This window comes from Kryptolebias marmoratus, linkage group LG4, assembly GCF_001649575.2.
Source record: "Kryptolebias marmoratus isolate JLee-2015 linkage group LG4, ASM164957v2, whole genome shotgun sequence".
NCBI classification, from domain to species: domain Eukaryota; kingdom Metazoa; phylum Chordata; class Actinopteri; order Cyprinodontiformes; family Rivulidae; genus Kryptolebias; species Kryptolebias marmoratus.
The window spans coordinates 29,446,370-29,471,083 of NC_051433.1; the positions used below are offsets into that span (position 1 = coordinate 29,446,370).

Sequence of the window (24,714 nt, forward strand, 5' to 3'; positions counted from 1 at the left end):
TATTCTAGAACATACGTCATTGGTTTTCACTCAGAAAGGGAGCGGGGTCACGTCAGTGAAAAGGAAGTGACGTCACTAACAAGACTCCAACAGTTTTGTTGTTTTGTGATTTTAGAATGTCTCTATTACATTAGGCAGTATTAACTAAAAAAAACATAATTACATACAGCAGCATTGTACAAAAGATTAAGTTCTGCTCACAGTACTCAGCTATTTAGGAAAATGAGACGAATAAAAAAGAACAAATATATGAAGTGATAAAATCCTACATGTACTGAACGCAGCACAAAGCATGCCCCGCCCCTTTTGAACAACCCCTCTACAGCCTACAGAAAGCGCTCATTTACTATATTCCGTCTGACAGAGAGTGGTGTCTGTGGAGAAACACGTGGATTTGAAACCACATTATAAGGCTCGTTTTCCTGCTGTTTCAGCTCAGAATTACCCTTGAAAGACTCAGCATTTCTTGTGCTTCAGGCTAACTTGAATCGTTGAGGGGAAACGAAGACCGGAGAGAGACATATATTACTACACATTGAACAACAACAACAACAACAACATGGCTCCACCACAGGATTTTAATTTCCTGCTCGCCACGGATTCCTACAAGGTGAGTGGATCCAGTTGTTGGTATTATTGGTCCCCTCTTTTCGTCTTACTTCCGGTAAAATGTAAATAAACTCGGTGTACTCCGGGATACGGTGGTATGTTTGTGGTGTAAGTAAATACGGGCTGTTCCTGCCGCGGCGGTATTTGGTCAGCAAATAGTGTTGTTGTGACACCGTGTACCGACGGTGTAACCTCTGTCCGACAGTACATGTAATTCATCAACCAGGACCCCACCCCCTCAAACTACAGACCTCCTCGCCACTCTTGTCCTGGGGTGGTGGTCTTCCAGTCAGAAGGTTGGGGGTTCGGTCTCTCTTTCTGGATCATACAGTGAATTTGGGTTAGACACACTGAGTGGGAATATAAAAGTGCTGTGTCATGTGGCAATGTTACAGAGAGAGAGTGAAAGTATAAATAAATAAAGCAACGTGAGTGTGTGTGTGAAAGAGAGAGTGAAAGTGTGAATGGAAGCACTTTGCAGAACTTGGTTTGACACATATACAACTACAGAGGTGAATAAGTGGACATTTGGCATTTATATCCAAACATTTTAAAGTAGTTGGTATGAATGTAAAAGGGCACTTATCTCACGAGAATGAGACGAGATTTGTTAGAATATTATAGGGGAAAAGAAAGTGAACTGAATGTGATGAGCCTCTCTCCTGTCTGAATGAGTCTGAGTCTTTTCAGATCAACACTGGCCAACACTTTTTCAATATTCAGAAAAAAATAATAATAACGTGCCATGCTTTTCAGATGTCTTATGTCAAAATATTCATACGCTTATCTCAAGATATCCTATTTATCAATCAGACCGAAGACTTTACTGGAATTTATAGTTAAAAGGTTTTTAGTCATATTTTATGCCTTCCTTTTTTAATTTTCTAGTTTCTAATGAAAACATTTTGACCAAAGCCCATTAGAACGACTAAAAAAAGTCAATGAAAGTTTAAACGGCTACAAACGTTTCACCTTAAAGTGACGAGAGAAAACACAACAAGTAATATGGATAAAATAAATTCAAAGTCTGATATAGTCCAATTTCTTTTCACCTCTGCCTCAAAGTTTGATTGACTCTTCCTCTGAACGAGAGCTTCAAATGGACGTTTTTCACCTTCAAAGTTGGCAAATCACCATGTGAACTTGGCACCAGGTCTGTTCTGTTTTAAATATAGGTACAACAAACACACTTCTTTTCTGCACATGTAGTCTTTGCTCTCACAAAGTTGCTCGGGTGAAGTAACCACGTGTCCTCGAGCCTGGTGTGTTTGTTTCAGCTGCATCTTCAGGGCTAATTTTACCAGACAACGTCATGTCGTAGTTTTTGTTTGTTTGTTTGTTTTAGTTTGTGACACACATTTTCAATTCGGCAAGGAACGTGACGTTTTAGTTTGTGGTACGAGATCCTGTAATTCCCCAAGTAGGAATTAATTAATAAAGTCTACAGCTTTTTTAACTATTTAAATTTTTTAGTGTTGATGTGTTTATAATAAAGGTTCAATTTAAATTAAGCTTCAGATATCTTGGAGACTACATTAAGAATCTTTAGGCATCTTATAATTCAGACGGACAATGATTGCTTCTCCACAGCGTATCTGTGTCCTCATTTGGCCTTTGGTATTTCTTGAGCTTCTCCTGTTGCTTCTTCTTGATGTTACCATCACTTAATAAACTGCTCCTGCACACACACACACACACACACACACACACACACACACACACACACACTGGGTCCAGTATGTGCTTGTTCAGAATTCTAATATGGCAGAGGACCTTTGAACACAAACAGATGCTGGTTAATTTATAGTGTTGCCCCTTCATACCTTTACCTCATACTCGGCGTTTGGCATTTCATACTCATTTTGTGCTACCATGACAAACCTATATATTTGTCCTCTTGTCTAGGGTTTAGATCTCAGACATAGTTGTCAAAAGTTAAGATTATTGGCAAGGGGACAAGAATAAGGATTTTTATTTTTCAGACCTCAACCTACCCTCAAACTACAGAACGTATTCATATTAATGGTCCAGTAGATGGAATCATTGATACTCAGGGACCTGCCAGGGTGGGCATGAAGGAGTAGTAAACAATCCGAATAGTTACATGTTTACTGCAAACATCACTTTAAATGTGCACAAGACCATTGCCATGGACATGTAAATTGTTACCTGATACTGCCAGTTTAGAGAACCAAGTGTTCATATTTGTCAGAGTTCTTCAAGTAGCTCAGGGCAGAGACCACCAGTCCAGTGACTAAAATAGAAGTTGCATTTGTAGTTCAAGATGTCATCGGTTTGACTCAGAGACAGTTCCCTGGACAATTTTAACCAGCCAAATAAACAAATTTGTTTTTGTGTTGCATGCATGCTCTTTAGTACATTTAAGGGCTATTTTATTGATTACAAACTTTAGAACAAGATCTGAATGGATTTTTTAAATTAAGTATGATAATAAAGCTGACATTTTTATTAGGAACAGTTCTGATAAACAGTTTATCTGAATGTTTAGCTAAAAAACATACCCAAAATAAGCAAAATAGCTGTATCTTCAGATTATTCTTAACAATTGCTGTTTAATCACCTTAAAACAGCTCAGCTGAAGCAGACTGTGTTTTAAACAGATACATCCAGGTAATAAGTCTATAGCTGTTTGTGTGGGGTCACATCAGTTCAGTAGAAGGTCCTGCAGCCTGGCTCAGGATGGGCTCTGTTCAGACTACCAAATATATGAGGATAAAAAAACAAGAAGAAAAATGATTTAAATGTGCATTAAGACCATTTCCACTTAGTATCTAAGGCTATCAGAAAGCAATCAAATCACCCAAGGATGGATGTTAGTGCCAGGTGTGAACGGAGTTTTAGTGTTAGGTCTGAACAGTTCTTACAGTGCCTATAAAAATTAATCACCCCTTGGATGTTTTACCCTTTTATTTGTATTATATATCAGTTATGGTCAATACAAATTAGACTTTTTGACCAAAAAGAAAACATCTTTAATGACAAAGTGAAATCAAACTTCAACAGAGCAGAACCAATTGAACTAAAGTATATAATGTAAAACAAGTCATCGCATAAAATTTCTACAGAGTAATATCAGTTAAATAAAAATCTTACTTCAAGTATAACTTAGTAGCTGCCTCAGTGTTGATATGAGACATATGTTATTGTTTTATTTACCTGATTCTGACTGCAGTGCAGTGTAGACTGAGACCTCCACCTCAATCAGAAACTGGAACGTTCAAAAATCGTCTCATTGGTTTGAATCAAATACACTAAAACTGACTAAACTTAACACTAAAACACACTATAATACACCCTAACTATAAAATCCAAACATGTTAAATATCACAAATTTCATTGCTCACTCCCACCCTCATTGATTTTTTGTTTGTTTGTCTGTTTTTTTTTTTTTAGATTTTTGTCACCGCCAAACTTCCTTCAACTTTTGCACCTTTTTCTTCTTCTTCCTGTAGATTTTTTTTGTTGCTTGACTAATAACTTTGGGCCTCAGTCAGAATGGAGAGGGGTGTGTGTTTTAAAGTTCAGTGGGGTTGGAGGTGAGATCGGATGGAGGATGGGGTAGTTTTCTCCCCAAGTCTCTCTGTCTTCACTGCTGCTTCTCGCTCTAACGGGCTTCAAATATGACGATGGGTTTTAGAAAATAGATGTGGCGTGAATTATTTATCATAACTCTGGTTTTACTTGGCCTATCAACACGATTTAAAAACTGCTGTACTTCATCTTTCCCGCTAGAGTGATTTTAAATCGGTCATGTGACTAGGACTTGTTTACTACCGCACACGGTCTATGGTTATGCACCCTCTTCCTGCGGATTCTTATTCGTTGTTGTTCTATGGCTTCTTGTTCCGGGTATTAAAACTAGGAATTAAAATTTAAAACTTTGAACAATTCTGGGAGAATTGGAACATTAGTCCCAGTTTCAGTCACTCCTTAAGACTTGATGCTGAAGGAGTTCCAAGCTTCAGCAGGTGGGATGGAAGAGACTGAGCTACAACTGTTGCCTGGGTTCTTCACCAGTAGAAAAAACAATCTCAGATTAAATCTCAACTAGAGTTTTCCAAATGACATATGGAAGACTCCATAGTCAAGTTCTTCTCAACTGCCGGCCCTGGAAGGCTTGGAGAGATGGAGGGTAAAATGAATGCTTCAAAATATAAAGGAATCCTGGAGGTCGATCTGATGCTGTCTGCAAAAGAACTGTATTGTGGCATAGTTTCTCCCATCTCACCTGCTGAAGCTTGCAACTCCTTTAGGGTGGTCACAGGTTTCTGGCCTGTAGCCTTCAGTTTGACACATGTGAGCTAGATCATAACATAGAGTTTAAGTTGCATTTCAAGTAGTCGTGTAATGGTTTGACCATGACTGCATCAGATTTTCCTTCTCAAGTTCCTGAAGTCACATGAAAACATACTGTACTTCATCAGTCCAGCATAAATCACAAATTAAATCAGGCATCCATCAAGTTGAATGCAATCAGTGTGTTTGTGTGTCAGAGAGAGCCATCATCACCTTAAATTATACCAAAGTCACATTTGGCTTTTGGTGCTCAAAAAGCACATTTAAGTTGAATGTTAGATTCTGTGGGATGAGGTCAATAAATGTTTACTGGCTCATTGTTAGGGATGCTATTATCACCTGTTGTCAAAATCTGACTGTTATCTTTAGTCTCATTTGCCCTTACATGGATTTGTGATGTTTTTATTTTTGTGTACTCTGCTCGTTCTTTGGGCTTTGTTGACTTTAGTGTTTTGCTTCTCTTTCAGATCACACACTACAAACAGTATCCTCCAAATGTCACCAAAATTTACTCCTACTTTGAATGCCGGCGGAAGAAAGGGTCCCAGTTCAGTGAGGTGGTTTTCTTCGGTTTGCAGTATTTACTCAAGAAATACCTCACAGGTATGGTGTCCTCTACAGGATAAGGGACGGGGTGTTGTGCGCTGTTAAGACTAAACCCACATTAAATGAAATGCTAATCTATCCTGCAGCACAAAAGCATTTCTCTGACCATACATGATAAAACTCTTACTGATGGAGACAAGGCTGTGGGAACTGGGGGTGCTGACAGTGCCACAATAACCCCTTTTGGGTGATTTCCCTGCTCTTCAGTAGATCCTATTAATCACTCAGTCACTTAAATTAGGTGTGTCAAAAAAGATTAACATCTAAAACATGCAGGATAGACCTGGATTGGACACCACAAATCTATATAGTCCCAATTCCCAGCAAGTCCTCTCATTCAAGTCTGATTCAAATCCAGTTACAATGCATTCACATACAGTACATTATGAAATGGCAATCATTAAAAAGAACCCTTTAGATTGTTTCAAATCTTCACTTTGTTGCAATCTCCTATCCTGAGCTGAAGAAACAATTCCCTTTTAGCAGAAAGAAACCTCCACCAGAACTAGGCTTGGGATGAACAGCCATCTGCCTCGGCCAGATCGGGCGTTAAAGGACAGGAATTAGACACAGCCAGCATAGAAGGATTGGACCAAGTGTAGTTTATATGGGAAGAAAGGAAGCCATTTCCATCAAATGAGAGAAACCAACTTTAAACAAAGGAGGAGGCCTTGAAGGCCTTTCCATACTTCATGAGAAGTCACAAAGTCGGCTCTCATTCACATGGTCGTGTGACGAAAATTACTTCAGTTTTGTTCCCATAGCACCTTCGTCTGCCTCTTCATGCCACAAGACTCAGGCCAAACTTTTTCTCACAGGGGTTTGCACCAAGTATTGTGTGATTGGTCAGAAGTTGTAGACGTGCTTATCTGGAAAAGCCGGTGAGCTGTAATTTAGTCATTTTGCTTTTACTGCTCTGAAGTACACCTCGGCCAAGCAGCATAGGGAGATGTTCCCTTCATTCGCTTATCATTGTGCACTGTCAAATTAAAGCTCACCAGCTTTTCTGCATAAACACACCCACAACTTCTGACCAATCACACAATTCTTGGTGCAAACCCTTGTACCAAAAGGTTTGCCCAGGGCCTTGTGTGGCACAGGGGTGGAAAAAGCTGTTACGCAAACAAAAAATGGCACAATTTCTGTCATGAAACCACGTGAATGAGAGCCGACTTTGTGACTTCTCATAAAGTATGGAAAGCCCTTCAGATTTCAGCTTTTCCAAAACTTACTAAGTCATTTTCTTTTTTTTCTTTTTTTTTTTTATTTTTCATTTTCAGCAAAGCAGCAGGACAATCATGAGGGTACATGGACCTACAAAATATAGATCAGTCCGCTAACACATGTGGGTTGACACATATAACACTGGGATCTTCAACATCATCTACATCTGTAGTTTAAGGCAAACAAGATCATTGATGCATAATAATTACAGTATCCAACTGTCATTCAATCATTTTCATAGCAATAATTTTCATTGCAAGATAAACCGCCATGGTCCACTGAAAGAAAAAATACTGCCGTAACCCAACCCCACCCAATCCGGGAAGAGAAACAAATAAATAATAATGAGGGGAAAAGAAAGAGAGAGAGAAGGAAGGAAGGAGAAAAAAAAAAAAAAAAAAAAAAAAAATTCAGCTCCACCACAGCTCACTCATAGTATGATAGAATGAAGGTGTATAAACACACATGTACAACCACTGGTGAGCCAAGCCACAACACCTCTGCAAGGCAGGGAAGAAAAAAGGGCTACAGAGTCGGAGCAAGGTCTCAACTACCCCCGGAATCATTCAGATGTTTGAGGAAAGGCCCCCACGTTTCAACATACCTGGGTACATTATTATTGAGAGTGTGGCGTATTTTTTCAAGATGTAAACAAGAAACCATGTTATTCAGCCAACACTTAAAAGATGGAGGTGTGGCAGACTTCCAGTCTATCAGGATGATCCGTTTAGCCACCACCATCCCCAAAGAGAGAGCCTGCCGCACAGGCAAAGGAAGAGCAGAGGAGGAGTCAGATACACCAAGAATGGCAACAAGACAGTCTGAAGGAATCGGCTGTTTGTATGCAGTTTGATAAAGACAAAAAATGTTAGACCAAAAAACTGTTAAATAATGGCAATACCAGAACTGATGTCCAAGGGTGGCATTAGGAAGACCACATCTGTCACACATACTAGAATGAGTTGGGAATATTTTACTTAACCGAGCTTTAGAGTAGTGCAAACGGTGCACCACTTTAAACTGGATTAGCTGTAGCCTGGCATTAATGGAGCAGTTTTTTATTCCCATTAGCGCGCGATCCCACAGTGCAGTGGAAATTGTGACTCCCAAGTCTTTGGACCATGCATCTCTGATATGGATGGATGATGTAGGCGCAGAGAAAACATTCACAAACTGTGAAACAAGATGTCTGGATGTGGGAGGTTTACTAAGGAGATCATAAAAAATATGCTGCATTGAACAATGATTTGAACTCGAATTCGACTGGTTAGCAAAGCTCCTAACCTGCAGATAGCGAAAAAAGTTATTTGGGGTCAGATTAAATTTAGACTGTAGCTGGGGGAATGATAAAAACTGCTTCTTAGTAAAGAGGTCCTTAACAGTGGAGAGGCCCCGGCCCGACCAGACCACAAAACCAGGATCTAAAAGACCCGGCTTAAAGCAGGGATTATGACACAAAGGGGCATAAACAGAAAGACCTGGAGGTTTCAAGATTCTTTTTATTTGACTTAAAATCTTAATTGAATTTCTAAGTATAAAGTCGAGCCTCTTAACAGGAATATTAGGTTTTGAGAATAATATTGCAGGCAGCGAAGCAGAGGTTTGTATTAATGCGTTATGGGATTCAATCTGAGGCCAGCCAGGAACCGTGCCATGAGGGTTCACCGCCGTGGCAGAGTCCGAGCTCCAGAATGTCCAAGCTCTTGCATTGCAGGCCCAATAATAATGCCTAAAGACCGGAAGGCCAAAACCACCCTCCCCCCTGGCCTTCTGCAAATGTGCCTTAGAGATTCGGGAAGGTTTGTATGCCCATATGAACGGCATGATGATTGAATCTAATGTTTTAAAAAAGGAGGAAGGAATACATATCGGGATATTTTGAAAAAGGTAAATAAACTTAGGAAGCACAACCATTTTGATAATATTAATACGACCAATTAATGAGAGTGGGAGTAACTGCCAGCTGTCAATCCATTTTTTGAGCTTAGAGAGTAAGTCTATATAATTCAGTTGAAAAAGTAGCTTGGAGTCTACAGGAATATTGATACCAAGGTACACAAAATGATCATGGGCGATTGTGAATGGTAGACTATTCAGGAAGCCAGAGTCAAGTCCATCCGACAGGGGCACAAGAGCAGATTTAGTCCAATTGATTGTGAATCCAGAGAGCTGTCCAAAACTCTGCAGCAAACTAAGGAGCGGAGGAAGAGACACCTTAGCATCAAGTAATGTCAGAACCACATCATCCGCATACAAGCCAATGACGTGCTCAGATCCACCACAGGTGATACCGGAGATGCATTGATTAGACCTGATGGCAACAGCCAAAGGCTCTAGCGCCAAGGCAAACAGCATGGGAGACAAGCAGCAGCCCTGCCTCGTACCGCGTTTCAGTAGAAACGCCGGTGATCTATCCCTATTGGTCAACACATGAGACCTGGGATGAGCATACAGCATTTTTATGAGAGACAAAAATTTAGTGCCAAAGCCAAATCTTTCAAGAACAGCGAACATGTAATCCCACTCCACCTGATCAAATGCCTGCTGAGCGTCCAGAGATATGACAGCTGAATTAGTATGAGCAGAGGAGTACATGATGTTAAGTAACCGTCTCGGGTTGGAGAATGAGAATCTTTCTGGGATGAAACCAGATTGATCTGGATGTACCAGATCACTAATGTGGGAGGATAATCGATTAGCTAAAACCTTAGCAATAATTTTCTGATCAGAGTTAAGCAGGCTCAAGGGGCGATAGGATGCCACATTGGTAGGATCTCTGTCCTTTTTAAGTAAGAGACAAATATTGGCATCATATAAGGACTGAGGAAAATGTCCAGCCTCAATAGAAGACCTAACCATACGCAATATCAGTGGCGACACCGTATCGATATGGGCCTTATAAAACTCAATACCAAAGCCATCAGGGCTGCATGCCTTTCCACTGGGAAAAGAGCGGATTGCTGCCTTTATTTCCTCCAGGGTTACATCAGCCTCCAGCTTTAGCCTGGAGTCATTTGTAAGAGATGGGATGTTCAATGGTCGAATAAAGCATGCAATATCCTCTGCAGATGCAGCTGTGTTGGAGGCATAAAGCTGGCTGTAGTATTGAAAGAAAGTTTTATTAATCAGCTTATGATCTGTTAAAAGCTGACCAGTTGGGGAGATTATCTTATTAATTGCTCGCTCTGCCTGCACACCCCTCAACTGCCTAGATAGTATTTTATCTGCCTTGTCCCCCAGTTCAAAGTACCTCTGACGCAGCTTCTGAATGTCATCCATAACCCGGTCACCCAAAATACAGTTATATTCATACTTTAAATTCACAATAGAAGCGAATATTTGGTCAGAGTCGGAGCTACGGAACGTGTCTTCTAAGATAATTAATTGCTTTTCAATTTCAGCCAGACGGCTACGTCTGACTCTTTTGGCATTGGATTGATATGAAATAATATCACCCCTTATTACGACCTTGAAGGATTCCCAGAGAGTAGAATCAGAGACAGCCCCATTATCATTGTAAGCCAGAAAATCTGAGATCTTATTGGAAACAAATTTGCAGAAGGAGCTGTCTAAATTCAAGGAGGGATTTAGTTTCCAGTTGTATTGTCCTTTTTGAATATCAAAGTTAAATTCAACTGACAGTGGTGCATGGTCAGATATGAGAATAGCGTGGTAAGTAGATTTAATAACCCGGGGTAATAAGGTTGAGTCAACCAGGAAATAGTCAATTCTTGTAGAGGATTTGTGAACTGGGGAAAAAAAGGAGTATTGCCTCTCTAAAGGATGCAGATGCCGCCAGACGTCAACCAAGTCTAAAGACTCTGCTAACTTGGTGATAACTGATGTAGACTTTAACAGTGGGGCCGATTTGGGGGAGGACCTGTCAAGCAAAGGGTCGAGGTAGCTGTTAAAATCACCCCCAACAATTATCTTATATTCGCTGTGCTCTGCTACAAGATTAAATACTTTTTTATAAAAGTCTGGACAGTCAAAATTGGGTGCATATATATTGAGAAGGGCCAAAGGGACAGAGTTGAGGATGCCAGTAACAAGAATGTATCTCCCACCTGAATCAGTCACCTGTGTCTTAAATATAAACGGTGTGGTTTTGCGGATGAGAATGGCAACCCCTCTCGCCCTGGAGGTGAAGTTGGATTGGTAGACCTGTGATACCCAGGATGTCCTCAAGCGTCTCTGCTCTGTAGGCGAGACATGAGTTTCCTGTAAGAACACAACATCAGAGGAAAGATGTTTCAAGTGAGAAAAGACCTTGCCCCTCTTGAGAGCCTTGCCCATGCCTCTACAGTTCCAAGTGATAAAGGTGATGGGGTTTATGGCCGGCCCTGGAGCACCGTCAGGGTACATTCAGAATGGTCGATAGAAAGACGCTGTTGGAGCCGAATAAGGGGAAAACAAAGAAAAGGAAAGAAAAGACCAAGAAAAAAAAGAATGCAATGAAATAGAAAATTGGACCCGCCACCACACACTCTCCCTGAATCCCCCACCCACACCCACCCTCCACCCCAAAGAGAAAACACTTACCCCCCCTGGACTGCCCAACTCCCACTCCCCAATGGCAGTGGAAAAAATAGGCAGAGCTTCCCTTTGAACTTAGGGAGGCTGCTGGGAACTGAACAGAGCAACACACTACCGGAGATGCCATAACCACTCCGAAATGAGGAGCTAAACCCCATGAATCTCCAAGAAACAAACAGTTATAAAGGAACACCTGGTTAAATATAGGTTTCAGCGCTTATGTATATAAAGAAAACAGTGAAATATGCAAAATAGTCAATATGAAGTTAAGACAAAATTAAATAATTAATACCCTACATGACAATACAAGCTGTAACCAATACGGGTAGAAAATGTAAAAAGAGGAAACGCCACAAACCGAGCAACGCATTGAAGTACCGAAATGAACAATGTCCGAGCGGACCGGACCGATCAACCTCGGATCAGCCAGAGATGGAGCGAGCGAAACGATCAGCCTCCTCCGGAGAGAGAAAGGTCTTAATGTTGTTGTCGTGCGCCACCTGCAGCTTGGCTGGATAGCGCAGCGAGCACTTGGCGCCAGCCTCGGTTAGCTTCTTCCTCACGTTGTTGTAGGCCATCCGCTGTGACAGGACCTCAGCCGTGTAGTCAGGAAAGATGGACACGCGGGCTCCGTTGTACATCAGAGGTGAATTCAGTCGCAGGATGTTAGCCACGTCCTTTTCGTTGTGGATCTTTGCGATGCTGACTCGCGACCGCTCCTCAGGTGGTGGTTTGGACCTGAGGGTACGATGGGCGCGGTCCACCTTAACGGGTTTGACAAAGTTCTCCTTCCCAAGCAGATCCGGTAACAGCCGGGAAATAAACTCAGTAGGGCGCCCCTGTTCCTCGCCTTCTTTAATTCCAAGCACTCTGATGTTGCACCTGCGGGACCTACCCTCCAGATCACTTAGCTTCACCTTTAGCAAGGAGTTAGCTTCGCGGAGCCGCTCACAGGAGGCTTCTAGAGCTGAGATGCGGCCATCAGCAGACGACATAGCTTCATCAATGGTGTTGACTCGGCTCTCTATTTCCCGCTGTTGGTTCTGGACGGTGGCAAGGGAAGCTTCAATAGCATCAAGACGACCCCCTATTGACTTTTTCAGGTCGTCAATGAGATCAAAAAGTTTGGCGACTTGCAGGCCCTGCGCGGTAACAGCAGCCAGGATAGCTTCGCTGCTAGCTCCAGAGCTCGGCTGAGCGGTCTCCTTCTGCGCGCCGTCCTTCTTCCCCATTGCGAATGAAAAAATATCAAATAAAGTAATCCCACTCACTTTAAACAAAAGAAAAATGAAAAAAGACCAGGTATGTTAATTTGAAAAACGAAGTTTATGGAGATTCCACGGAGCCCCACCAAAAAGCGTCTACTCCATTGCAGTGCTCTAGCGCCCCCCCACTAAGTCATTTTCACTCAAATTAACACCTTCATTCATTTATATTTAGCATCTTGTTTGTGAGCCAGTCAAACAAAAACCCTTACGACTTTCCACTGTCAGTGTAATCTGCATTAAACATGGAACTCCAGACTCTTGGTTTTACTTACAGAGAAAGCTCTCCAGATGAGAAGTGGAACATGTTCAATTACAGAATAAAAGTCCAGTTGTTTTGGGGGGTTTATTTACTTTTTTGACATAAAAATAAGCTGTAATTTTCAAAAACTTGCCTGCATTTGTGCAGTCGTACAGCTCACTAGTTGCTTGGTTGACTACAAGACTGCAACAGACAGTTCATCATTTTTCTTGCAATTTAGGGTCTCCATCTAGTCTTCAGTAGTCAGTTAGTTGGGTACTACTTTTAGCAGTATTTGGAATAGCGGCTAGCTCATCAATCCCGTCAGAATTAAACTCTATTTCTCCAAACTAAGGCTGTTCAAAGAGATGTCTTCAACAGATAACGTTTCCACAGGACCCCTAAAATGTTTAAATAGTCCCTTTTTAAAAGTATAAAGTTTCAACTATTTTCACACAAGCACAAAACACTTCAGGAAGGTTACATATGTGGGAACACACATGGACACATGAAACAGCTCAGGCTTTATGCACTTTATACAAAGTCTGGATGATGTTCCTAAGACAGTGGTTTGTCTGGACATTGATGAACTTTGTTATTTTTTGACAGCATTTAAACCTGTTGTAATGAAGAAGACGTAAAACTTGTTTGAAAAAGCCATCAGTCAGTTGTTGTGTGTTTTTTCAGGCCCAGTAATCACAGAGGAGAAGATCCAGGAAGCCAAACTTTTCTATCAGATGCATTTCAAACAAGCTGTGTTTAATGAAGAGAGCTGGAGGAAAATCCTCGAAGTAAGAAAAGATGATTTCAGCTATGAATTTACAATAAGAGAGATTTGGTAAAATATAGTTAAACTGAAGTTGTTGTTGTTTTCCTGTTTTTAGGTACATGATGGCCGTCTTCCCATTCGAATTAAAGCTGTCCCAGAGGGCAGGATCATCCCGAGAGGCAACGTCCTTTTCACTGTTGAAAATACAGATCCAGACTTTTACTGGCTTACTAACTACATTGAGGTAAACTGTACTTCCATTGTGCTTTAAAAAAATTTACTCTTGGACAAATTTAGTTGAAGACCCTTGTTGTAAAACTGACTTCCTTCGAATTGGGAAGCCTATTTTTCATTTTAATCATTTAAAGGATTTGTGTTTTTTGTTTTGATTTTTTTCCCCCCCTCCAAATCCACCCCTCATCTTTTGGCTGTAGACCATGCTGGTCCAAATGTGGTATCCAATCACAGTAGCCACCATATCGAGGGAATTTAAGAAGATACTGGCCAAACACCTGAAAGCCACCTCAGGGAACCTGGAAGGCCTGGATCTAAAACTGCACGACTTTGGCTACAGAGGAGTCTCTTCTCAGGAGGTCAGGAGGACTTTCTGTCTGCACAACTTACTTTTGTTAATTATTACCCACAACCAAAGTATAATAGTGTTATTTTGTGTTTGTTTGTCTATTAGCAAAATATTTCATGAACCACTGAACAGATTTAATGAAACTTTTAAAAAGTAATCATTGGGGATAGATCTACAACTGGAGTCAGTTAATCGACTGACTCCAGCTAATCGACTCTAGCCAACACAAAAGTAGCTATCTCTGTCTATTTTACAGATATTTAGCTAAATTTTAGTGTGGTAATAGCTGAGCGTCATCCTCAACACATAGTCTGAGCACTAACTTATTGTTGAAGACTTGATTTTAAAATGTTGCCATTAACTACCGGGAGTCAGTTCTGCCTGTTAGCGAAGTATCTCAAAAAGCAATGGCCAGATTTGAATGAAACTCAAAAACTAACTACTGGATGAACATCTACAACTGAATAACTTTTTGAGTCAACCCAATTGGCCACAGAGCCAATACAAAAATATCTATAGCTCAATCAAATTAGAGTTTTAAAATTTGATGTGGTTGTTGCTAAAGATGCCAACTGTGAGTTGGCCCCTTACAGTATTGCATTAAATTGCACATGGACATTTTATCTGTCATTTAAAAAAAAAAAAAAGAAAGAAGTCTGATATCTATATTTCAAGTGTCAAGTAGATTTTGTGGGTTTATGTAACCTTTATTTAATAGTAGAGGTAGTAGAAATGACTGATTAAAAAATTGTAGACCACTGAATTTGTAAGAAACGGCAGTTACCAATTATTTTTCCTCTTTTCTCTAGTCTGCAGCATTGGGTGGAGCAGCTCACCTGGTCAATTTCTGCAGCACGGACACTGTAGCTGGGGTGCTCATGGCTCAACGGTACTATGGCTGCCCAATGGCTGGTTTCTCCGTTCCAGCAGCTGAACACAGGTATTATAGACTCCTCTCTGGAATAAGATTTGTATCGGTAAAATCAAACAAAAAAAATAAGTCTGACAAAGATAAAACAAACAAATAACTATTTAAGAAGCAAAACTTTGGATTTGCAAACAAATTACAAAATTTTAGAAGTAAAACACTTCATTTGCAAACAAAATATTTGTGTAGTTTTTTTTTTTTTACCCGTTAGACCAGTTAGGTTTTGGTTCTGCTGGGACTTTTTAGTCTGACTGTAATGTTTTAGTCATGCTGTGATCAATTAGAATACTAACTGCCCCACAATTTACATTGTTGTATCTTTTTTTTTTTTAGTTTATTATGGGCTGCAAGAAAAAGTTTTTTTTATTGTTTCTTACACAATTTCAGCGGGGAATGCAGCCTCTCTTGGTATAGAGGCCACAAAAATAAAGGGGAAATTCCTCTTTCTACTCTTAACAACATCCAGGGCACTAACCTGTCACTCAAAAGCTCACTAACCAATGAGAGCAGGGCTTTGAAAAATCCCTCCCACTTAACCCTCCTGAAGCCTTCAAAAGAGAGAGATGGATAGAGGTAGAGAAGCCCTTGTCCCAAAGGCCACAGGAGGGTTAAGACACTTGTGCCAGAATCAGATGCAAAGTGTCAGGCACAGCAAAAGCAAAAAGCTGTCACCAAAAGCACAAACGTGACTGTCAGAATAAAAGCCTTAGCAATAAAACCAAAACTTAACTGCTCAAACTCAAGATGAAAAATTTACACAACTTTATAAATACTTTACACTAAACTTTATATTAAATACTCAGGCTTTTATTTTTTGTTTGGTTTTATTACCAAAAGTTGGATTCAGTAGACATTGCTTAAGTTGACATTTAAAAAGAAAAAGTCCAGTTTCCGTTAGGAAAAAGATTCTGTTTGCAACTTTTCAGGTTCGCTTGTTGGTAAAACAAATGTATAGTTGAGAAATTTGGGAGAACGTTAACACAACCAGTGGTTATCTGTCACTTTTCATCCCCATGAGTCTGTTCACCGATTCCCTCTGCCTCATGTTACAACCAGCACCATCATCTCCTGGGGGAAGAGCAGAGAGAAAGATGCTTTTGAGCAGATTCTGGACCAGTTTTCGTCAGGTCCGGTGTCTGTGGTCAGTGACAGCTACGACATCTTTAACGCCTGTAAACACATCTGGGGAGACAAGCTGAAGGAGCGAGTCATGGAGCGCAGCCAGGACTCCTGTCTGGTGATCCGACCTGACTCTGGAGATCCAGCAGAAACTCTTATCCAGGTAAAGAGCAGAAGGACGTTAGGATTAAAATGCAGTACTTTCCATCCTTGTATTTTTTTAGTTTATTATGTGGGGACTGGTTTCCCACACAGACTCTCTTAGAGCTGAGCCTTGTTGTTGTACATGCACAATGTGTTTGAGGGCATCTAGCTGAAATCATGCTTTTTATTGCTGGGATTCAAATCATTCATGTTGTGCTGATAGGTCCTTAAGATTCTGGAGGAGTGTTTTGGTTGTTCTCTGAACTCACTGGGCTACAAGGTGTTACCATCTTATCTGCGGATCGTCCAGGGAGATGGCATTGACCTCATCTCATTAGATCAGGTAAGAACACCTATCACCTGTTTTAAAACAGCTCCAATCTTCAATCTGCATCTTACAGCACTGTATGCAATCATTAGTTAATGTGATATTTTGTTAACATGACACACACCCACACACACACGTCTCTTAGCTCAGATTATTGTCCTGAGCTCATGAAGCCTTGGGTGTTTTTGATGAGGCAGACTGGGGTCATTTTGACAACTCCACAGAGAACAGTTGATAGAGCTGCAGCACGAGCAGCTGTTTGTGTCTGTCGTGTCTCACACACTGCAGCTCTTACTGTAAAACTCGAGTAAAACGTTTGACTTCACCTCACTGAACAAATTCATGTTGTGATACTTTCTCCTCTCTTCGTCTTCTCCAGATTCTCGGGAAGCTGAGTGATGAAGGCTGGAGTGCTGAAAATGTCAGTTTTGGCTGTGGCAGCTCTTTGCTTCAGAAGCTCCACCGAGACACGCTGAGCTGTGCCTTTAAATGCAGTTATGTAGAGACCAACGGCAAAGGGGTAAGAATAGGAATTATGACCTGACACTGACCAATGTGTCTGAAATTACACACCAATACACAAACCCATCATTGTATATTTTTATGTTCCATTCATAAACCTTCTTGTCAGCTGTATTTTGGTTGTCGCCAGAGAAACAAGTCATGATTGCAGCATAAACAAACAAACAGATTTTGAAGGGTGCTGATGCACTACTTGTGTAAACTTATGGGCATCTTGGGCTCCTAAATTCAATTTTCAAGTTTATTTGTCGTATGCATTACATACAATATACATGGAATGCATTTTGCCCTGGCTCTCTCTCCATAAAAACTTAAAAACTAGAAATAAAATTCTAACAAGGCGTAATCTTGAAGAAATGTAATGTTCCTTGAGGAAAGTGGAGCATTATAAAAGAACATAAAAGCTCACCATATCAGCAGTTTACAGTATTCATCTACATTTAGCAGTCTGTATTCATGAATCTGACAGCTGTCAGGTAAAAGCTGCCTCTGAGTTGTGAGGTCGGAGCTTTAATAGAACATAAGCGCCTCCCTGAGGGGAGGAGAGAACCAGATTCTGTGCAGGATGGCATGTATCCTTCATGATACTTACTGCTCTCCTCCTGCAGCGGGTGGTGTACTGATGTCTTGTCCTGATGTAGTGGAGAACCAGTGATCCTAAAGGGAGTTCTAACAATCTTCATCAGGGATTTGGGATTCTGTGCTGTGATGTTTCCAAACCAAACCGGTATACATCCACTTAGGATGGATTCTATTGTGGACCGGTAGAAATTTCCCAAGGATTGATTTTTGTTTTGTTTTGTTTTTGGATATCCAGTAATTCTTAAAGCACTGCAGACAATAAAGTAGTTGTTGTTTTTTTTTTTATTATTTTATTTTACAGGGTTGATGTGTAGAGACCATGATAGGAGGCAGAGATGAGAATGCCAAAAAACTTGAAGTTATTTACAATTTCAATTCTTAAATTGCTTATGAGAACAGAAGACCAGGTGTTTTTTGTCAACAGTGACAATAAGCTGTGTAAGCGTCATCATCATTTGTAATGAGTCCTGTTACTGTGGTATCATCAGCAAATTCAACAACATAGTTTGAGGAACACAGTCAGAAGTGTCCTCAATGCTCACTATGCTGAAGGATGAATATCTGTCACCAGTTCTGACCAACTGGACACGTTCTGACAGAAAACTGTCCAACCACCTACAGATTGGACTACACAGTTTAAAGTCTGTGAGCTTATTAACCCAAACAGATGGAATAATGGTGTTAAAGAGCATCATTTCATTGTTCTTCCTCTACTCTGTCTGATTCATAGCCAGAAAAAGATGCAGCACAGTTTGAAAACAGTTTTTCTCACCCCCACAGCTGCATGTGTCTGCCTACTGAGGCAGCTGCTAGTGCTGTTGGATGTGTTGGACTGAACCAACTCCAAGCTGAGGGCGGGGGTGTAGAATGTAGGGATTTTTTTTTTTTAATTATTTTGAGTTATTTTGTATCTAATAAAGTAAAATTAGATTAAATAAACACCACACGCTTTTGTCTTATTGCTGGGAGTGACGACATGTTTTCCAGTCAAAACATGGGGCAGCAAAAACAAGTTTTAACCCCCACTTTAGAAAATTGCAGAGCAGCTGCTCCACCTGGTCCCCTGAGCAGGTGCCTACGGCTTGTATATAAACTTGTACCAAAAGTAAAAGTGGAAGTAAGAAGAGCATGTAGAATCTGCATGCTTTATTTCAATGCTGTGCAACAAGGACAAAAGTTTTTAACAGAATAGTAACGAGGGATCATTAATGCTTATGTACTAAATAACTCATTTAAAAGATTTCTTATGCTTAATGAAGTGAAATATTATATTTGCACTAAAAAGGTTTACAGCAAGTGTATCAGGAAGCTTATTCTAGTGTACAATCTGGTGTTTGTACATGTTAACATTGCCATGGTATGGCCCAAAGAGGAGCTCCGGTTTTTAGGCACCCCTTGTTCAAAAGTGAACTATTCCTTAAATTTCAATTTTTCAAAACAACCTTCAACAAATACTAAGCAGTTTTTGAGGCATTGTGCAGTGTTGCTACAGCTGCAGCCAAGGTATTTTCTCAGCCACGAGTATATCCAGCCCACACAGTGTGACACGTCCAAGTTTTATACAGTGTCTACAAATCTGACTGTGTGTGCTGGACTTTATCAGCTCAGAGCTGTAACAGGAGTGGGTTGACTTCAACCCTCCATCCCAGATTGGTTGTTTCTCAAATCACATCAAGACATGAAAGAAGTTTAAGATTAATTTGTACTGCTGAGTCCTTATAGAATATGGAAGCAAAAACAAGTCACTCTTTTTAGCAGATAAATTAGCATATTTGTGTTTATTTTGACTGCATTTATTAGTTACTGGAACTGAGTTGGGGATACTTTTTACATTTTTAAATTTTTGCCTTTCCTGTTTCTATGTGGCAAGAACTTTATTTTCATCCCTCTAACATTCAGCACTTTGTCTTTCTTTGTTATATTACAGATGGACGTATACAAACAGCCAGTGACTGATCTGTCCAAAAAGTCAAAGAGAGGTCGATTGTCGCTGAGGAGAAACTCTGATGGGTTCCTGGAGACTGTAGAGAGAGGAGCTGGAAAGCCTGAGGAGGTTAGTCATGACATGTCTTTATCAACTCTCACTGACTTCCACTTTAGGTTGCTGCTCTGGGTTACTGGTCCAAGGTAATGCACACACTTTTTGGAACTGGTCAAGCTGGTTTCTAATACCAGCAGCTGAACAACTGTTGTAGGCACGTCATGAGTTTGTCTTAGGAAAAAAAGCAAAACTGAATTCTCACTTCTTCATCCTTTTTTCTTTTTATCACCTGCCTTTTGCCTTTCAGGGGTGGGTGATTATTATTTATTTATCTCGAGAAGTCATCACTACTTTGAGTTATAGGGACACATGGCTCAACGCAGATAGGACTCTTCATTAGTCTAGCTACAGGACTAAACAGAAACCAGGGCTTGTTCTTATTCTCTTCTATTAAAGATGAATAATATACAGTTCTAGCTTCACAAAGGACTTTCTTGTATGTTAGCAGGCTATCTCTCCAGGTTAAATATAATTCTTCCATGTCAGCGGTGCGCCATTTTCTTTACAACTTTCTAGATGCCTGTTTTAAATAATGTAATTCTGACTGATCACTTTCTTTTTCAGAGGGGCAATTTTATCAAGTGATGTTTGCCTTGAAGTTGTAATATTATCAACAAAATCATCTAAGTTGATGTTTTCTGTTGCATTACTCTGAAAGACAGATGGGAATAATAATGGAAGAGATTCTTTATATTTGGTTACAGCGTTCTTTGATAAACATCTTTTATAAAGAAATTTACTCTTATTAAAAATGTTCAGACAGAACAGCACTGTGAGAATATATTATTAAGTACTTTTTTCTCTATGCCATATGACAGAACCAGATCAAGAGTATGATGAAGAGAATGAGTAGATTTGTGGACATTTTAGGTAAAACCAATTGACTCTTTTAAATCATAAAGGCTATGTTTAAGCTTTGACTTTTAACATCTACATGAATATTGGAATCCCCCATTATTATAAATTTATCAGTATTCAATATTACGTCAGACAAAAAGTCTGAGAATTCAGACTAAAATTGCAAGTAAGGGCCTTTTAGACAATATATAACCACAAATCATGTGTTTTTTTTTATTTCCCTTTTGCATGAGAAAGACTGAGGGTCAGAGATTCAAAACAATTATAATTGTTAATTAGTTTAGTATTAATCAATAATCCTGACTGAAAATAGAAGCTACTCGTCAACCTCAACCTGTTGTTCTAGGAACATAAAATTTTAGATAATTAGCAGGAGTAGATTCATTTATATTAGCAGAAGTATACAGAACAGGTTTCTGTTTGACAAAATAAATCTATATGAGGATCAGTTATCAAATCATTCATTAACAGAGACATAGAGGAGAGAGATCTGATGTTCATTCTTTTAAGTTGTTTTTTTGAGTTTTAAGTTGTAGATCTGAAACATAAAAAGCCTTTGGACACCCCTGTTTAAAACTCACTGGCCATCTCTGGTCACAGTCTTGTCAGGGAGCAGTGTGTATCATTTTAGTCCTACTGTTACCCCTTTGACTTTCTTTGGTGCTGACTGAGGGCACTTGTTCCTCCAGTGTCTGATCTCTTTGTGCTCTTTGTGCTCATCAGGACCTGCTTGTGACTGTTTTTGAAAATGGCAGCCTGGTGCAGGAGTACTCCCTTGAGGAGATCAGGAAGAATGCTCGACTGCGAGACGAGGAGATGAAGCTGAACTCCAACTCATACAACGATGAAGAGGAGCCGCTGCACAATCGGATCATCAACGGAATTCATTAGAACTGTGAAACACTATGGGAATTATGGGATTGGGGTGGCAGTAGGTTCGCAGTGTTTTACAAAGTAGAAAGTGTATGTGCTGATCGGAACTACCTGCCACCTTCATTCCAAGGATTCTGCTGCTTTCTTTCACCTTTGACACAAGCACAGCATTGGAGTGGACACGTTCTGCTTGTGTACTGACAGGACAACCCAACTAACCTCAGGGTCAGATGTAATAAGCTAACTTACTTCTGGCTGCTGTCAATACAGCAGTTTTATGTTGCAACTCAGTAGTGGAATATAAACTTCTCACTACTGAAAGGCGAAATGTTTGCGATTAATGTTTTTGCTTGTGATTGTGTGTGTGCACGGTTTCGTGTGCCTGTTTGTTATCAAAATATCTCCTGAACCATTGGACAGATTTTGATGAAACTTGCATAAAGTAATCATTGGGTATACGTATATAACGGCACAACATTTGATTCAATTTGACTGCCATTGCTAACTGACCTTAGCCAACACAAAAATGCTTCTAGATCAGTGAAGTTTACAGATTTTGAGACATTCACAACTCACAGGCAGATGATATGCATTCCTCCAAGAAAGGCTAGTGTTGTTAAGTGGTTTATTGTATCAACATGCAGCATCAGAACAACTTCATTAACCTCCAAATAATCTGCTCTTCCATGAAAATAGTTTGTAGCAGCATTTTAGCCAAATGAAAGAATATTAATATTAATTCACATTATTACTGATTGTACTGCGATACATGTTTTGTTTTAAACACATGCCTAATGATGTTCCTGAATCCCAAAGTTAAATACACTTTAGTTGTGTAGGCACTTAATTTATGTACCAATAGCAACAAAGCCAGGATTTGACTGAATCAGCTGCTGCTCGAAGGAATAGTTTGGACGATGTAAAGTGGGGTTCTCAACTGTTCTTTCTTACTCTTACTTGTTCTAGATAGCTCTTTGAATAACCTGTTTGCTGTAACAGAGTTTAGTTTTTTCAGGACTGACTTGCTAGCAACTAACAAAGTAAATTTTGCCATTTTTTTAACAGCTCCAGTTTCAAAAATTGTACAGCATTTTATGGAAACACTATTATTTAAACCTTTAAGCCTTTCCTTGGGCTCCAACTACAGAACAATAGTTGGTAACTCATAAATTGTGAGGAGATGGCACATTTTCACTTGCAGTCTTGCCAAATTTGTGACCAGTGAGCCATGCAGCTTCATTTAGCACATTTTCATTTTCACAAGTTGCAAAACTGTGTTTCAGGTTGTTTATATTATTTGATAGCTTGTCCTTTGCAGTCACCCCACATGACCGGGCTTTACCCTGCTCTGTTTCTCATTACATGGTTATTCTGCTCGAAATATAATGCAACTCCTGTAGGAAGTTCTCTAGGTTGCACTGGAAGTGCTACAGTTTGCTGCTGATGCTGCTATTTGCACCATAGATAGTTTAAATAACTATACAGTATGAAAATGATAGCTAACACTTGTCTACATTTGAAACTTTAAAGATTGAAGTTGAAGTTGTTTTAAGGCAGCACTGATCCATTTTAGTTTTAAACTTATTCAGACTAGCAATGATCTTGTCAGTCCAAACTGAGAGCATTCAAAGAGCTACAAGATGTTATTGTTCCCAGCCTTTCCACAGAACCTCACTTCTTCAAGGCATTGTGAGGATAAATTAATCTGTTGAGGTGAGAAGACACCGTGCTTCATAGAAAATCTTGGATCTGATGTTTATAGAGTTTAAGTGTTCCTTTTACTGTTTTACAGTAAATCTAAAGTCATTGATTGGTTAAACAGGGCACGGCTGGTTTACTTTTTCAGCATGATTGAAGCATCTTAGTTTAGAAAGTGAAGTGGCTGGGTGGAAACAAACACCACTGCTGTGGAAAGAGGAAAAGTAACATAAAATACAACGAAGACAGTTTTTTATAAAGTCAAGCTGTGATATTGAAACGAAATATTTATTTTATGACTGCATTTTATCAGACTGTTCTTATAAGTATTAGTGTATTCTACCCAAACATAAAACATATATATTGAAAACTTTTAATCATTCGTTTTATTAGAAATCTTGTCATGATGTTTGGTCAATATATTGTTGATGTTTTAAACCAAAAGATAAAATTCACTCTCAAAACTTTGTTTATGATGCAGTTATTTTCTTATATGCAGCCCTATTGTTTGCAATACTGATTTGAGACTAACTTTGTTTGCTTTGATAAACCCAGAGAGGTAGAGAGGGCTTTCAGCAGCCGGTAAGAAATGCAGCACAGGTCTCTTATTGTGCTGCGTAGAAATGACTTGGTTGGACATTAAAATATATACTTGATGATGCTGTCAGCCTGTAAGAAGATGTTTTTTATTTAAAATATGAAGTCATTTTCAGAATACTTTTGTTTTTGATCAGCACTAAAGCTTTTAATAAATCGCCTTATAGACTTGTTGGTAAACTGCTTCACAGATTTCAGCTCACTAGAGAAAATTGTGCCATAAAGATCAATAATCCCAGTCAGTAAAGAAAACGGGAAAGTTGTCAGTGCAGTCTAATAAGTGTAATACAAGCAAATATTTTTGTGACATTACATTTTATAAAGGTCCTTTAAGACCTGAATTTTGGGGGAATTTTAAGAAAAAAAAAACATTTTTTTGGAATGATTTCAAAGATAGGGCTTGAACAATTAGGAGTTTTTGATTTATACTATTTGTTTTCTTTTTGTGTCTCTTTGTTTAACATGCTTGACTTTTTTGCATTCAGCACATTTACCTCTACAGCTCGACAGCTGCTGTTGGCTGAATTCAACTGAGAGAAAAGTCATTTTTAATCCATAATGGGGAAAAGAACTATAGAAATTTACAGCTAAAAAATATTACCAAGAGAAATACTTTATTACTAAATAAATACATGACTATAGATGGTGGTTATGAAACTGGATTGAAGTAAAGATAACGTTCCTTCTGCTTCTACAGCACAGATATTAAAACATTTTAAGTCCACTTCAAGAGATGATTTGTTTTTGACTTGTGTTTATATTTATATTCTCTGTATGTTTGTTTTTATTTGTATAATAAAAACAGGCCTTTTGTATGATTAAATCAAATATCTTTCATTCTTGGTTGAGTCCTTTTGCTCATCTGAAACACTAA

General features: G+C 39.5%; 1 protein-coding gene across 1 annotated transcript; it reads left to right on the top strand.

Moving 5' to 3' along the window:
* Window positions 1-332: 332 nt before the first annotated feature.
* Window positions 333-24,677, top strand: nampt2 (nicotinamide phosphoribosyltransferase 2). The gene is made up of 11 exons (XM_017423749.3): window positions 333-610; window positions 5,394-5,529; window positions 13,486-13,589; window positions 13,683-13,811; window positions 14,002-14,160; window positions 14,960-15,090; window positions 16,135-16,360; window positions 16,565-16,684; window positions 17,049-17,189; window positions 19,701-19,826; window positions 21,396-24,677. Exons 1-11 carry the CDS (start codon window positions 560-562, stop codon window positions 21,561-21,563), a joined length of 1,491 nt encoding a protein of 496 aa, XP_017279238.1. The 5' UTR covers window positions 333-559; the 3' UTR covers window positions 21,564-24,677.
* The last annotated feature ends 37 nt before the right edge of the window (window positions 24,678-24,714 follow it).

Coding starts and splice junctions, on each gene's coding strand:
- nampt2 (XM_017423749.3), top strand. CDS start 560: ATGGCTCCACCACAGGATTTTAATTTCCTGCTCGCCACGGATTCCTAC. Junction 13,590..13,682: donor GCTGGAGGAAAATCCTCGAA/GTAAGAAAAGAT, acceptor TCCTGTTTTTAG/GTACATGATGGCCGTCTTCC. Junction 19,827..21,395: donor GAGCTGGAAAGCCTGAGGAG/GTTAGTCATGAC, acceptor TGTGCTCATCAG/GACCTGCTTGTGACTGTTTT.